The 16,675-nt window shown below is 45.2% G+C and overlaps 1 protein-coding gene across 5 annotated transcripts in view; it reads right to left on the bottom strand.

Moving 5' to 3' along the window:
* Positions 1-4,024: 4,024 nt before the first annotated feature.
* LOC147015059 (heterogeneous nuclear ribonucleoprotein Q-like) overlaps positions 4,025-16,675 on the bottom strand; it is an 84,279-nt gene continuing 71,628 nt past the window's right edge. For all 5 annotated transcript variants that reach the window (XM_085849425.1, XM_085849427.1, XM_085849429.1 and 2 more), the window contains 4 exons: positions 16,668-16,675; positions 16,234-16,349; positions 15,948-16,117; positions 4,025-5,198 (listed from right to left, as the gene is read on the bottom strand). The exon at positions 16,668-16,675 is cut by the window's right edge and continues 142 nt beyond it. In XM_085849425.1, the coding sequence (XP_085705551.1) occupies positions 4,801-5,198; positions 15,948-16,117; positions 16,234-16,349; positions 16,668-16,675 (692 nt within the window). In that variant the 3' untranslated portion in view covers positions 4,025-4,800. The remainder of the gene's footprint in view (positions 5,199-15,947; positions 16,118-16,233; positions 16,350-16,667) is intronic.

The raw sequence follows: 16,675 nt of genomic DNA on the forward strand, positions 1-16,675 counted from the left end.
GAATCTCCAGCATCAACAAATTGTTGAATTTGTTGGTCTTTTTCATGCCAACACCAGCTCTTCGTTTTCCACTTTACGTTGCTCCCCTGCCAGAGGCGTTAACGGTTTTACAAAATGTGCGCCAATCCCAACGCTACTCAACATTGAGTACATCTTGAAACTGTTGAAAGACAAATTTTGCTAAGACAATTATGATCGAATCAACTTCAAATATTTTGTCACTTTAACACCATTGCATTGGCTGGTTTCGTCGCTTGAATCTTCAGTTTGCGAATCGATGTGCGAGTGTGGAATTTGGGTTGTCCAGGATCATCGGTCCCAAGGCATCTGATGAGACACCGTCCAGCCAGGATGTATCGGAGCACCCAGTTGGGTCACTTGGGTGAATTTTCAACAACAAAAGATGCACTTTTAAAAGCCAAGCACCTCTGGCCTTCACTTTTTGAAATGAGGGTCAACACCAAATTCAACGGCCATCTTTCACTTTTATAGTGATCATTTCGTATTATCCCACCATTGAAAGGGAATCGGGCTGAGAAGATGGCCTAGAGGTACGCACACTCGCCTCTAAGCTGTCGAGCCTGGGTTTGGATCCTCACCACACTATAAACTGTCATCCGAGTGATTCACAGGCAGGTGTTCCATCAATGTATGTGCTGCCCTTCGGATGGATGTTAAATGGGAATCCCGTCTGCCGATATTAGTCGGTGGACGTTAAAGATCCCACGGTGTCCTTCGCGAAGAGTAGGCAAGCAATTGCTTACACCATGAACAAAAATGCAAGTTCCTGCTCCAAACAGCAGAGGGCACTGCATCAGCAACACAGCCACACCCTCAGCTAATGATGCCACCGCACAGCCTTGTACTGCACACAAAGAAGGGGAATTTTAGTTACAAGGCATGTGCTTTGGCTTTCTCCATGCCGGAATTGTCAAATCCAATTAAAATTTCATTGTGTGTGTGTGTGTGTGTGTTTAAGAGCGACATGCATCATAAATGAGGCACAAACACAATGCAGCATCAATACCAGATTCTCATAATAGCAATGGGATCTACAATTATCGGCCAAACACCAATATAATGGCCATAGTAATATATCAGGGTGATTGAACTGGAGGATGAACACTCGACTGCAAAAAAAAAATAAAAAAAGCTTCAACAAACCCTCTTGTCCATTTCAGCGACGGATACATAACCAGAGTTGGTGTCAAAGCCACCCAACTGCTCACCTGTTTATACATTTATCGTTTTTAAAAGAATAGTCTCATAATATTTTTTATAAAGCATTGCAGTGAAGTCTGATCCAAATAATTTTAAAGCAACATATGTATTTGTATATTGTAATCAGTAAAAAATAGTGTGGTAGATAAAAACATTAGAAAGGAAAAAATAACTTGCACCAAAAACTTTAACATTTTCACGCTGACGCTCATGCAGGGGGTATCGCTAAAGCTCTCTGTTCTTCGAACAGGCGAGCTAAAGATTACATTTACATCGGCGTCACGGTTTATATTTATTATTCAACCAAAACTTACTCCTCGTTTCCCTTGTATATTTTTTCCCAGCAACTGCAAAACAGACTGGCATATAGGAGTTGTGAACGTTCAGATCGTCTGGTCTGGAAGGCTCTGATAAGAGAGGACAATTGAGATGCCTTCTTCCCAGGAACCTTGAAGAACAGATGCAATCGACCCTCTTACCAGAGCCTTGCAGACCTTGCAATGCTCCATTGTTTGAGAAGCCTCTCTGCAGTCACAATTGATAGAACCATTTTGCTTTTCTCCCCACTTCCGCAAAAGAGCTCTGCAGGGTCCAACTCCAGTCCTGAGGTGATTGAGATACAGCCAGGTTGGCCGTTTCACTGGGACTCCTCAGGGTCACGTGACAGCTTGTGAGGTCCTGATTGCAGGTGTGTTGACCAAGCATCTACCCTGCAGCTGTGGAGGTTGCCATCCATGGGGAAAACAGCAGGAAGGAAGCTATTCTTCAACTTCAACCTGTTGGGTGCTGGCTCATGTTGGAAGAATGGGTGGCGATAGTTACATTCACGCTCAGTGTTTTCTATTTGTGACGAGACTGCCCTTCCCATAAGTGATGGAGCAAATCGAGGTCGTCCACTCACATTGGTTGAAAATGACCAGAAATAGCTCTGCAGGCCGAGTTGAAGACTGGATTCATTTTCTTGGCATGTGAGGAACGTCCCCAAACTGCACAAGCGTATTTAGGTGTCAAATACCACTGGGCAAGGGCAGTACTTCGTATGATCACCAGGTCTGTTCCCCTTTTGGAGTTGGTCCACTTCCACAAAACGTTGTCTCCAGCTCTTACCTTCACCTTTGTCTTGATGACATGATCTTTGTAGCTGAGGGTGCGGTCCAGGGTAACTCCAAAGTGTATTGGGCTTGGGGTTGAGAGTCAAGTTTTCTCCCATCCCAACATAATTTCAGATTTCGGTTTGCTTCCCTGTTCTTAAGATGAAAGGCACCGATTTGCGTCTTCTCTGGATTCGGCCACAAGTGGTCGATGGGATAGTAAGTAGTTTGTTAATCCTGCTAATGCATCAGTGAGGGCCTGTTCTACTTTTTCAAAGGATTGATCCTGGGATGCAATGCAGGATCAGGATCATACAGTAAAGTCCTGGTATTTGGATGTATGGTTTGGTCATTTGTTTAGACATTAAATAGTAAGGGAGCAAGAACACTGTCACAAGGTAGTTCATTCTTCCGTCTACACCGTCTGCTGCGATTATCCCTGAGATCCACAATGAAACGTCCAATGGCCAGCATGTTTTGAATCAGTTCTGTCAGTCTTGCATCTATTGTTATCTGGAACAGCTTCTGCACAAGGATCCTGTGATTGTGTTGAATGCTTCAGACAGGTCAAAGGCAGCATCAGTGATCAGCACTTTCTCATTCAATTGTGAGGTTCAGGAACTGCCTTGTGCAGGACTTTCCACGTCTAAAACCGGATTGCTCAGGGATTAGATGCTAATCCACAAAGGGGGCGAGATGATATAGAACGAGTCCCTCAAATATTTTGTATGTGTGACAAAGCAGGGAGATGTGCCGGAAGCTCTCGGTGCAGGTTGGATATTTTGAAGGCTTCAGTACAGCCACCATTCTTGCTCGTCTCCATGCCATGGCTTTGGGATGTCGTTGGTAAACAAGCAGTTGTTCAACATGTCTAGTAATTAATACTACCCAAGATATAAGTGGGTAATCAGACTGATGTTTGTGTTATTAGACCTTTAAAAAGGAAAGAATAGAGGATATCTTTCACTTCAAGAGATAAACCCACTTCTTTTTTTTAACATAGTATAAAAGTTGGTTGGACTTAGACAGGCACAGGGTTCATTTTTGCAGCTCGACTCCACTTGGAGAGGTCCGTGCATTTTCCCGAATTTGCAAAACAGTCAGACAGTATCCACAATCACATACATGCCAGAGTTCAAAAAACACATCTTACTTCAGTCGTTATCGTGTTTGCCTCGAATTCCTTTGCTTTTGGTTCGAATTTGGCGAAAATGTCATCATCGTGGTGCAGCATCGAGTTGACTCTTGCCTGGACCTCCTGGTGGAAACCTCCCGGTGGTTAATCTTTTGGGCACTCTGAAAACATGTCTGGTGTTGGCTTAATGGTTAGGGTGGTGGCTGGGATTCTTGGGACCTGAGTTCAAATCCCACTCGGCAGTTGAATTAATACCAGGTGGGGTGAACTCTGCCCATCATCCTTCCGAGGTTGGCAAAAATGAGTACCAGCTTGCTGGTATCCTGTGTCGGAGTGGTGACCCATCCAGGATTGTGTCCAATATCCAAGGAGTCTGCTTCGGCAGCACCAACACTCTGCACAGAGTATGGTCCCAATGGATGGACTCTGAAAACATCAGAAAGACTAACTGTGCAAAGCTGGTGTCCAACTCTGATACTATGTGCAGAAAAGTAACAAAAAAAGGAAAGAAGAGAAAACGGCCTGTTAAGCACAACCACGTAGGCAAGAGCATGCAGTGATAGAGCAGAATACGTGATCGTATGAAAGATTTATTTTAATATCAATGTGTGATTAGATTAGAAGAAACATCGACAAAACAAAGCATCAAACATGAGAAGACATGACATGAATTGACTGGATAAAAAGCAAAATATAAAACCCCAGCCAATCTTTAGGTTTGCGTGAACACGCAGATTTTACCATCAAAATAAACCTCCCACTACCCACAATGCAATTATGCTCTCACAACCACTTTGCAAACTGAGATTCACTCCCCCCGAGGATTGGAAATCAAACCACATTTTTGAAATGAGGAAATTCAAAATTCAGCACCGTATCCCTTGAGGGCGAAATGATACAAAGGAGCATTCAATTCGTCAGTGGTTGGTTTTTCCAAATCAGTACTGCGCACGCTGTTACAAAACACTGCGACATCAAAAAGAGAATAAAAAAAAAATAAAACAAAAAAAAAAACACACGAAGGTACAAAGTTCAACATCAACCAGCACTGCCGAAAAAAAAAAATGCTCCCAAACAACGGAACAGGAACTTCATGACAATGGAAGTATCTCAGAACATTTTATCATACAACAATGTTTGAGACGACCCAGGGCCTCAAGTTGAAAAAGCAAGCAAATTTGAAACGAGCCAAGCTAAATCGCCGCAGATACAGAAGCAAAGCTACAGCAGCTATTCGAGATGCAGCGATTCTAACGCTATCAATTATTTATTAAACTCATTAAAATCGTTTACCTGAAAACTCCAATAACCTTTTTCCTCACCGTCGAGTTCCCCACAACCTCGCAAGCACGGTTACCAGCGCCTCCCGTAATTATCCTGGTTGTAAAACCCTCCATGCTCACCCCCTAGTGGTTGTTGCGCTATTGGTTGCGACGCCCAAGGCAGCTGACCTCCAACCTGTCTTCGTTTCGTCTCTGGCTGTACAATCCCCTCAAACTTCCTTTTTCCTCCAACACCACCTCCTCCCCTTGCCATGCCACCACCTCTTCTGGGTCCATACCCTCCCGTTCCACTTCTGCTCCCTCCTCGATGAGACGCGCCGTAGCTCGAGTGCATGGCCGAATAACCACCTCCAGATCTTCCTCCAGGGATGGGTCCATACGAGCTCATGGGAACAGAAGACAATCCTCTGTGTCCTCCTCTGCCACTCCTTACTCGAGGCATTTGGTTCCAGCTTTCTTCGTAATTACCTGTTTTAGGCAATAAAAATAACAGCAAGCAAGTAAACACGAAAAAGACAGAAAGCAAGCAAACACACAAAAATGGCGGAATTTTACTCCATCGACCTCCCATCAGCCAATATGCTGCGTCCACACCACCTTACCACCACTCCCTCTTAACCCTACCTGCAATCTGATCCCAATTTAGTTTCCCTATCTTTATCACATCTCCCATAGTTCCCTGCTCTCATTTCTATATAACCTGAGATTCCCTTCCCAGTGTTTAATCACACTGCTGGAGGTCCAATGGACTATCCCGAAGGAATTACCTTCTCACTGTGATCCAATCACAAGGACAAGCCCTCAGAATCGAGACACATGTTTTTGAAGCAAATTCAGCCATTTACCACGGATTGGCAGACAAGTCAGGACAAAGCCATCACATTTACAAAATCAAGCTAATCGATTTAACCATGCTCATACAGGTGAGCAAAGGTAACCAAAAACCTTCAACTCAACAAAAACGTCAGCCACAAAGACATCATAAATTATTCAATTCAATGAATGATAAATCAAGAGGTGAATTTAAAAAAATTACCCCCATGTGGGGGTGACAGTCATCTCTATAATGCTTTTTACTATCATAATCGATGAACCGTTGCCAGATATCTCCTAAAATGACAGACGACATAGGTTTTGAAAATGGCGACTCAACTTTCGTGACCTTGACCCTGACCTCAAATCCGGGAAAAAATATGTCGTTGGGTATCACTCATCGACCTCGACTCACAAACCAAATTTCATCAAGATCAGAAGTAAAAAGTTTTCTTTGTACCGGGAGGTGTTTTTGACCATCTTCCAGGTTACGTGGCAGCCAAACGGGATGCAAATTCAAAAATCTGTCCAGTTAGATACAAGATAATATTTTTTATTATCATGATCAATAAACAGTTGCCAAATATCTTGTAGAATGACAGACTAGATAGGTTTTGAAAATGGCGATTTTTATAACTTACGTGACCTCGTGACCTTGACCCTGACCCTGACCCCGGACAAAAGTTATATCGTTGTGCAACACTCATCGACCTCTACCCACATACTAAGTTTCATCAAGATCGTAAAGAAAAATTGTTGACGGACGGACGTACATTTGGTCCGGCTTTATTAGGTCATCTCTACCGAGATGACCCAAAAAGCCCAAAATCTCTGTGCAGAGAAAAGTTTCAGAGAACAACAGACACCGATTCGACAAAGGCACGTTGAATCAAATGGAGGGAACTCCACGCTGATATAAACCTTCTTTACTTGGTCCAAAATGGCAGATTCAATCCAATGCACTGAGGTTACACTGATGTAAAGGGAGCCACAAGGCTAAAGGCGCTGTCACACCTTGACGATTTAGCCAGCAATGGCAACGTATAAAAATGTATGTAAAACGTTGGCGTACGCTGAAGTTTTGAGGTTTTTTTTTTTAAGTTTTGGTCGTATTCATAACGTGTTGGTCATATGCAAAACATATTAGTAACGGGCACAGAACATTTCGTTGTCTTATAGATAACTTATACCAACGAATGCTTAGCCTGTTGTCAGCGTTCACAACCTATGCCTAACGATAGTTTAACTTAGTCATAGTGCGCTGCCCATATCACCGACAAACTCGTGGCATTCTCTGTTAAAACCTGTCGCACGCCGATTTAAATCATAACCACCTGAAAATTGGAAGTGTCAACATCGCAGTCACACCTTGACGATTTAGCCAGCGTATGCAGACCTATGAAAAATGTCTAAAACGCTGGCACACGTCGAATACGGTATGGGTAAGTTGTGTATACGTTTGTCGCACGCTGAAAAACAATGAAGTATGCTGTCATATTCCGTGGTACGTCTAAGTACGTCATGAAATTTCAAGCATGCTGAAAATTTTACGACGTACTCGACATATGGCTCACAAGTTCCGCATACGCTGACATAAGTTCTCGGCACGCTCCGCGATCGTTGACACATGTCGGACACACGTTACTTGTAAGTTGATCATAAGTCGAAACATGTCGAGGTAATGTTTAGCATACCCGAAACTTAATTTTTAACCTATGAGTAGTGTGCTTTGAACCTATGTGTAACGTATCTCAAACGCACATTGTCGTATGTAGACGAATTAGATTGACGTCTTCCGGACGACCACAGAACTTACTGAACGTGTTTCTAACTTACATCTACCGTATAATGGCGATTTGGCAGTGTTTAGGGGAATTGGTATGTACAAATGAGCTTCACAAGAGGAACCCATCAGTGTTCCAGACTCCATGTTGAGTAGATGTCAATGTCAGTAGTATCAGAAGTAGTAGTATTAGGTGAGCGTGTCAGTAGTAGTAGTAGTAGTAGTAGTAGTAGTAGTAGTAGTAGTAGCAGTAGTAGCAGTAGGTCCATGTCAGTAGTAGTAGTAGTAGTAGTAGTAGCAGTAGTAGTAGTAGTAGCAGTAGGTCCATGTCAGTAGTAGTAGGTGAGCATGATGGGGGGGGTGTGGGTGATGATGTTTCCTCGTTGCGTCCACGAATAGGAGACTATTTTGCACCATTGTTCGATGTCCTTTTTGGCTAATTTTTTTTTCTCATTCCCACGATGAACTATTTTTTTGTTTCAGTTTTTAAAGTAGTCAAAACGACTTGGACAAATGCATAATGTACTAGTAATGAACACAGAACGCTTCAATAACTTATAGATAAGTTACACCAACGATTGATTAGCGTGTTTTAGGCGTCCACAACCTATGCCCAACGATAGTCTAACGTATGCATAGCGTGGCAGCGTATCGTCGACGATTACGTGTGGTTTTCTATTCATAGGCTGCAACTTCACTTTTAATAAATGGCTGTCACTCGCCTATTGTTTTTGGACGCTGGTGATCGGCATTTAAAATCGTTTTCATTGAACGAGTTAAATTGCTTCCACAGCACTGCAGTCACGGCACCAACAGCAGCAGGCTCAGTGCCAGCCTCGTGCCAGGCTCAAGCGGATCCCTGTAGAAGGTGTACTGCTTGGTTATCCTTGGACCCACTCTGGCTAGCAGCTCATCGAACATCGCTGGGGGCATTTGAAGGAAGTTGATGAAGAATGCACGGTCCTCGTTCCGGAGTTCCACCATGAGCTGGTCATATATGCCATAATGGTGTCGCCTCCCGATCCATGGTCTGACCCAGTTCCTTCTCCTCCATTCACGTCTTCTTCTCCCGGCACTATTGGCACGCAACTGGTGCAGTGTCAACTCAATGAGGTCATGTTGATGTTCGAGGACAGGTAGGTATTGTCGTCTCAGCCTTGCCGTATCCTCCATCTCTCGGAATGATATGGACATGTATTCACCATGAAGTCTAAAAAAAAAAAAAAAAAAGACGGGTTCCTCCTGCGAAGCCCCTTTTTATAGACCAATTCCCCTAATCGCTGCCAATACACCATTATACGGTATCTGTACGTTCGAAACGCGTTCAGTAAGTTCTGTGGTCGTCCTGAAGATGGCAAATACGTCTACATACGTATTTGTGCATAGGACATGCTTTACAAATAATTCCCAAGCATGTTACTCATAGGTTATAAATAAGTCACAGGTACCCTAAACATTACTTTGACGCGTTTCGACGTATGAGGAACTTTCAAGTAACGTGTTGCGAAGTGTGAACAACGTTCGTGTAGCGTGCTTACAAAATGTTACTCAGAGGTTAGAAATAAGTTTCGGGTCCGCTAAACATTACCTCGACGTGTTTCGACTTATGAGTAACTTACAAGTAACGTGTGTCGACATGTGTCAACGATCGCATAACGTGCCTACAACTTATGGGCAGCGTAGCGGAACGTGCGAGTCATACGCCGGCATACGTCGTAAAATTTCAAGCGTGCAAAAATTTGAGGACAACCCAAAAGTACAACATTTAAAGCCAGCGTACTACAACGTATGGCAGTGTTTTTCAGCGAGCTCTTAACGTATACAAAACGTACCCATAACGTATTCGACGTGTGCCAGCGTTTTAGACAAATTTTTCATAAATCGGCATACGCTGGCTAAATCGTCAAGGTGTGACAGCGGCTTTACAGATGATTCGATTGATCGGAGAGACATGGCTTACAGGTAACCGCACGCAGGGCACCTCTGAGAAATACCGTTTACAAGGGCCAGTTTTAGTTGGGTCGCGAGCCCGGCCAAGGTTACACAGACCGAGCTGCGGATGGTCGACCAATTCAAGTCTCCATGGATGAACCTCTGGTAATTTTTATACGAGCGTCTTTGGTCGGGAAAACAGCCAATCAAAGATGGCAGTTTAACCAGAACCTTCCCGGTCATAATGTCAGTCCCTCCATCATCTGGGCCCAACCAACTTTGGAATAGTCACTGTCTATCCTCCTCCTCCTCCTCCTCCTCCTCCTCCTCCCTCAAGTTCTCCCAATCTTCCCACCCATCCTGTGCACTCAATTAACTTTGGATTGGCCAGTTGGGAGTGAGCACTGTCGAAATACCTCTACTCCAGGAGAAGTCAAATATTGATCTATTTTGTCTCCAAATAATCACTAAATTGTCTAAGGCAACATGAGAAAGACCAAGGGTGTCTCACCCAGTGCATCCTCTCATTTAAAATCATAAAAGAGACATTTATCCGCGACTAAAAACAATGAACACCACCAGAAACGGAATATCGTAGAGAGAGAAGGAAAGGGGGATATTTATGGTTAAAAAGAGGTGGAAGGGTTGGGGGAGGGGCAGGAAGTCTGCCATTTTTTGCGCACGAATAGAGGGCCGTAATAAATACATAGGCCCTGACATCAGCAAGGTGCATCCTTTTGGTAAAAGATTGCTCTTCCAGATTCACACAATCGTTGTGCACTGGTGAATAATTTACATAACAATCGAGGAAGACCTGCCTTTACTGACGACAGGTGAAAAAACAGGTGAGGTTAAGCATCGAAGGAGCTGCAGTGAACTACACCACCAAGGCCAAAAACTAAGAAAAAAAAAAAAAAGCAGTGAAGGAGGAGGGTTTAGACAGCATACACACCAGAGACCGCGCTTTTTGCTTTTTTAATTTTATTTCTTCAGTAAAACGAGGCATCCTTCATCAGGTTCACGTTTCACTTACAATTCCATATGTAAGCCGCATCTCAAAGTCAAAAGTGTTAAAGTGGATTTATATTAAAAAAAAAATAGTTTATAAAAAGTCAAGGCATTTGGAAGCGCTGGAACACAGAACGGATCGAGATGCAACAGAACAAAAGGAACAGCAGAAAGAGAATGGGGAAACACCATTAGCAGGATGGAGGGAGAAAACACAGAGACCAACAGACAAGGGATGTGGGTAACGATACGAAGTAGGGGAGAATGCATGGGGTGGATAAGATTGATACAGCGGCCGATGTCTTCAAGACCTGGAGGGAATGAAGAGATTGAAGAAAATGTGGAAGTTGGTTCCAGAGGTGGGAAAAAGAGGAACAAACGAGTGAAGGTGAGCAATGATCCTGGATTTAGGTAGTTCCACGAGAAGATGGTTGATTGTGGACCGTGTGTGCCCTGCAGATACCTTTTTTGGTGGGGGGGGAGGGTTGGCAGACAGTCTTTTCGGAGAGTTAGTGAGTGTGTGAGATGTCTCAGGATTGAAAGACATGTTCCAAGTGTTTGACCATCATGTGATTTTGTCAAGATCTGCCGAGAGGGAAGAGGCTGCAGCCTGCCTGGCCGAAGGAAGAGGGATGTCACGGCAGAGGGTGGAGTCGTCAGCAAATCGATAAAGAGGATTTGCCAAAGAGTCAGAGAGATCATTGATGAAGATCAGGAATAGGATTGGCCCAGAACACTGCATTGGGGCACTCCCAGCCTTGACAGGGAGAGGAGGTGAAAGGGAAGGATGGGTACCGAGAGTGAGGGGTTGGGGACACACGATTTGGAAACAAACAAGAATTGAGTCATTCAGCCTTCTCACGAGCAGTCGGCTGTGGTGTCATTTGAAGTGAGGGAAGGGATGGAAGGGAAGCATACTCCAGAGACAGACTTCACAAGGCACCAGAGGTTTTAAAGGAGAAAGACAAGTTTGAAAATTCAAGCTTGAGGTTGGACAGATGCTGTTTTCTGGCTATACTGAGAGTAGGCACAGTTGTTGTGGGCTTTTTAGAATGATCTGAGATTGACTTGGGTCAGATTTGCCTGCAAGGAGAATGCAAGTTGTATCAAGGCAAGTGCCCACCACAGGATTCAGTATTCCAAGGGTGGGAGGATGGTTATGAGAGCTGACAAAATGGGATGAACCTGTGCAAAAAAAAAAAGAGAGCAGGTGTCTGTGGAAGAATTCCCAGGCTGAGTTAATATCAGGGCCAGTTGATATAGGAGAGCAGTCATGAAGTTCAACAGCTGCTTGCAGTCCCTGCCACTTTGACTGAATGAAATGCCAGCACCAAGGCTGTTCTCTGAGAATATCCAGAGAGATATTGAAAGACCAAGCACATGATCAGATTAAACAATTGGAGCAAATGAAGAGCACAAGACATTTGGTGGGGAAGTTGGTCATAAAATTCAGAAAGGAGTATTTGTCATTGGGGAAAAAAATCCTGGTTGGAAAGTTCGCAGATGGAGTCGGTCCCATGGAGTCACAGAAATCCTTTGCTGATGTTCCATGGCTGGTGAGAGAGGTACCAACAGCAGCCAAGTTGCATGCTGACAATTTAAACAACCACATCTGAGGAAGAGAGTTGGGATGACTGGTTAAAAGTTGGTCTATGTCGTGTATGTGAGTGAGTGAGTGAGTGAGTTCGAGTCATCACTGTTTCAGCGACGGCATGCACACACACACACACACACACACACACACACACACACACACACACACACACACACACACACACACACACACACACACACACACACACACACACGGTGGGTGCGGAGGGGAAGTCACAGCCAGACATACTCCTGAGGTTTGGAAGGTGTCCAAGTAGTACATGGAGAGTGAGAAATGGAGTTCTTGATATGCAGTGCGACTCCACCGCCATGACGGGGTTCAGGTCTATCAAACCTGAGGAGATAATAACCAGGGAAAGACACTCAGGAGTCAGGTACATCCTGTGTGAGGAAAGATTCTGTTAAATCGATGATGTCTGCTTTATCAGCAACGGCTTGGATTGAGAGATTTGTCAGGTTGGGGCAGAGGCCTCGGACGATTGAGGTCCACACAGTTGGGACAGGGAAGGAAGACATTCTGATAGGGTGCACAAATGTGGAAAGGAACAATGAGAGGGTGCAGGGCTGGGGCGAAGCCGGGAGGGGTGTGGGCCTGTGGCAAAGCCGGGAGGGGTGTGGGCCTGTGGCAAAGCCGGGAGGGGTGTGGGCCTGTGGCAAAGCCGGGAGGGGTGTGGGCCTGTGGCAAAGCCGGGAGGGGTGTGGGCCTGTGGCAAAGCCGGGAGGGGTGTGGGCCTGTGGCAAAGCCGGGAGGGGTGTGGGCCTGTGGCAAAGCCGGGAGGGGTGTGGGCCTGTGGCAAAGCCGGGAGGGGTGTGGGCCTGTGGCAAAGCCGGGAGGGTGTGCGGCTGGGGCAAAGCCGGGAGGGTGTGCGGCTGGGGCAAAGCCGGGAGGGTGTGCGGCTGGGGCAAAGCGGGGAGGGTGTGGGGCTGGGGCAAAGCCGGGAGGGTGTGGGGCTGGGGCAAAGCCGGGAGGGTGTGGGGCTGGGGCAAAGCCGGGAGGGTGTGGGGCGGGGGCAACGGCGGGGGGGGGTGGGGCTGGGGGAAGGCCGGGGGGGTGGGGGGTTGGGGCAATGGCGGGAGGGTGTGGGGGTGGGGCAAAGCCGGGAGGGGGGGGGGCTGGGGCAAAGCCGGGAGGGTGTGGGGCTGGGGCAAAGCCGGGAGGGTGTGGGGCTGGGGCAAAGCCGGCAGGGTGTGGGGCTGGGAAGCCGAGAAGGAGAGGGATGGGGGAGAAATATTGTGAGGGAGGGGTGGGGGTGGCTGAGAGGGGTTGGGATGATTGGGAAACTGAGAGGGGGGTGGGACGAGGGGAAAGTAGATGGGGGAGAGGGAGGGTTCTGACACAGAGAGATTTTAACACCATGAGTGTGCATGAAGGGGACACAACCTATGCAAAATGGACTTCTCAGGATTCCCAAACTAAATAACTGCACAGCATATGGCGACAGACTTCATGGGTGGGGTGGTCATGTTTTCTGTTGAAAGCATGGAAGGAAATAGGGCTGCAGGTATGAGAGGAGGCTGGATGAACTCAGCATGTAGGAATTAAGAGGTTTTGGAAAATAATCCTTGTGAAAAAGAGGAGGAAGAGATCTTGATGAAAAATGGATGGGGATGTTCCTTGTGGTATATTAAAGAGAGCAAGGCATTTCAAAATTCTTTTTTTTTGAAGCATTTAAAAAATAAATACACATTATGAAGAGCTTTTAAAGGATGAAATGTTTTCTTCAGTGAAGATCCAGTTTGGGGATACTGAAAAGAAGAATGAATATTGAATTAAGGAGTAACTCGCATTGGCAGGTTGAATTCGATCTTTTTTTCTGTTGTTACTTTTGGGGGGGTTTTTTGGAGTAAAGAGGTTTTTTTTTTCTTAGTGAAAGTTTTTTTTGGAGCAAAGAGGGACAAAGATGAATCTGAGGGATCACAAGGAGCAATATCTGGAAGAAAAGGAGTGAAAATGAAGCGGTAAAAAACATGTATGCAGAAGCAACAATCTGGCAAACGCAGTCCCACATGAGTCGGCCGGACTTCACCAGAGACACCAATTTGAAAATTTAACAAAACAAAACAAGGTTTGACACAGAAAATTGGACGAAAACATGACCAGCAACACAGGAATGAAAATAAAGTAAAACACAACGGATCTGGTACGGGAGACTGAGCTTTGTTGAGCTACATAGAGAATTCATGAACCAGCAACACAATTGGAGCAACCCAGAACTTCGAAAACTGAACATCAAATTTTTTTGGGATCAGTGTGGCATCAGTTGAATGCCCATTTTTTTACTGCGATAAAGAGAGAAGGAGAGAGAGACAGACCATCCATTGTCCCTTCAATCATGACAAGCTTACCAGTCCCTGCTGATGAAAAGCAGCCCCATAGCATGATGCTGCCACCACTGTACTCAACAGTATGTAGGGTGATGTTGTTCACTGGGTGATGTGCAGTGTCAGACTTACGCCAGACACAACGTTTTGAATTTAGACCAAAAAGTTCAATTTTTGTCTCGTCTGACCACAGTACCTTTCTCCACATGCCTGCAATATCAAGATGCTTTTTTCAAAACTCCAAAAAACTTTTAGATGCGACTTTTTTCAGTAATGGATTCTTTATTGCGACTGTCCAGAGGCCAGCTTTGTGAAGGGAACAGGATATTGTTGATCGATGAACACTGACTGCCATCTCGGACATAGAGCCTTGCAGATCTTTCAAATTCAATGTTGGATTTACAGCGATATCCCGAACCAGTGTCCTGCTTGCCTTGCTGCTGAGATTAGAGGGGCAACCTGATCAATTAATTTTTTTTGAAATGTTGAGGCGAGGCCTTAAATTAAGAGAAAAGTGAAGAAAGAGAGAATAGTCTAAGAGTTTTTGAGGACGTTAAAAAAAAAAATTCTGCTTTTTGAAAAGGGGAGGTTGTAAATGTCTGGAAAGACATGAGAAGGTAAAGAGTTCCAGAGTTTGACATTGAAGGGGAAGAAACAAACCATAATCCCCACACAATGATCATGTGATGTAGTGGCCAGTTGAGTATTTCATGGTCTCGCTAATGGCGGAGGTACACAAGCAGCAGGTTCTCAGGAGCAGAATCCGAAGTAACATCTAAAAAGAAGAGAAAGACTTCCAGCGTAATTGGAGCAGGTCGAGTTTTGAGATCAGATTGGGAGAGTTGATAAGTCTGATAACTTTGGATTCAATTCTGTCCGGTAAGCATGTGGAGCTGGAGCCTCTCCAGATGTGAGAGCAGCACTCTTTACAAGGACGAATCAATCCTATATTTAGTTGAAGAAATTGTTCAGAGGAGAAGAATCTTTGACATCTGAACAGGACTCCTGGTTTCTTCGAGGCAGACTTAACTATTTGTGTAATGTGTGGATTTCCAGGCTAAATTTAATGTTGGGGGATTAATTTATTGTATCATATGGTGTAATTGTGGAGCTTTCAAAGGAGATTGGAAGGGGCGGGGGGGGGGGAATGAAAAAAAGGAAAGATTGAAAGAAAGAGAGAGAGGGCGAGCGCGCGAGAGCGAGAGAGGGCAAGCGCGCGAGAGCGAGAGAGGGCGAGCGCGCGAGAGCGAGAGAGGGCGAGCGCACGAGAGCGAGAGAGGGCGAGCGCACGAGAGCGAGAGAGGGCGAGCGCGCGAGAAAGGGCGAGCGCGCGAGAAAGGGCGAGCGCGCGAGAAAGGGCGAGCGCGCGAGAAAGGGCGAGCGCGCGAGAGCGAGAAAGGGTGTGATACATGATACACTTCATGTGGCATGTCTTAGTTGATGTTTTACGTTCATTAGAAAGCCGAACAGGAAATACACGAGATTCTGGATTCAAAATGATTAGTTGGCAGATAAACGAATGCAAGAGGCTCCGACATCAATCATCACAGGGAGTGCATGAAAATAACATGGATTAGCAAACGGAACGTCGCTTGTAATTGAACGGATATAAGGTACGAGGAGATGCTTATAGCAGCCACTATTGTACGTCGTCAGGAAGCTATGTTATCCAATCACATCCCACCTGAGATCAATACTTGCAACACAATACCAACGGGAAGAGGGTGACCAGTCCAACTACTCACTGTAATAGGGGTCATCATAGCCACCACGATAATCGTAATAGTCGTAGCCATAGTCATCGTATGGTTCCTCATAACCATACCACTCCTCGGTGCAAGAGAAATCTCCTTGGCCTCCATGTCCTCTGCTCAAGCGGGGAGAGGGATGACCATACCAGTTGTCATCATAGTCCCTGGTGAGGTAGGTAAAAATAATCACAAGATTGGGTTTCAACCAAAAAATTCAACAAAACCTCCCCGACCCCACGCCCCACCTCCACCCCTGGTCTTCTCTCTCGTTCATGCTCACCCAGGTCCTCTCATATCATTCCGCTGTCTTTCCTTGCGCTTTCGATCAGGAGGTTTGGCTAAAACGATCTCGAGAGTCTCCCCATCAAGATCAGTCCCATTTAGCTCCACCATTGCCTGATAAAATAAAATGACAGTTTATCTCATGGCCTACTCATCTCAACAAATGAAAATAACAACCAAAGAGTCACAAGAACAAGCCCAAGGACTATTACTCAGTTCACCGATAGACATGGAGGATCACCAAGCAGGTATCAAACGAAAAAGAACATCACAAAAAATAATAATAAATAAATAAATAAATACAAATCTTCAATATCCTTCTGACAATGGTCCATATTCAACTTTGAAGACAAACTGAGAGCCTGTGGGCTGTCCATTAACAAAGTAACAGGTATGGTGATCACAATGAGCCAATAAAAAAAAGATACTGACCTTCAGAG

Source organism: Eptatretus burgeri, chromosome 12 (assembly GCF_056783735.1).
Source record: "Eptatretus burgeri isolate ZD-2024b chromosome 12, Ebu_testis_v1, whole genome shotgun sequence".
NCBI lineage: Eukaryota > Metazoa > Chordata > Myxini > Myxiniformes > Myxinidae > Eptatretus > Eptatretus burgeri.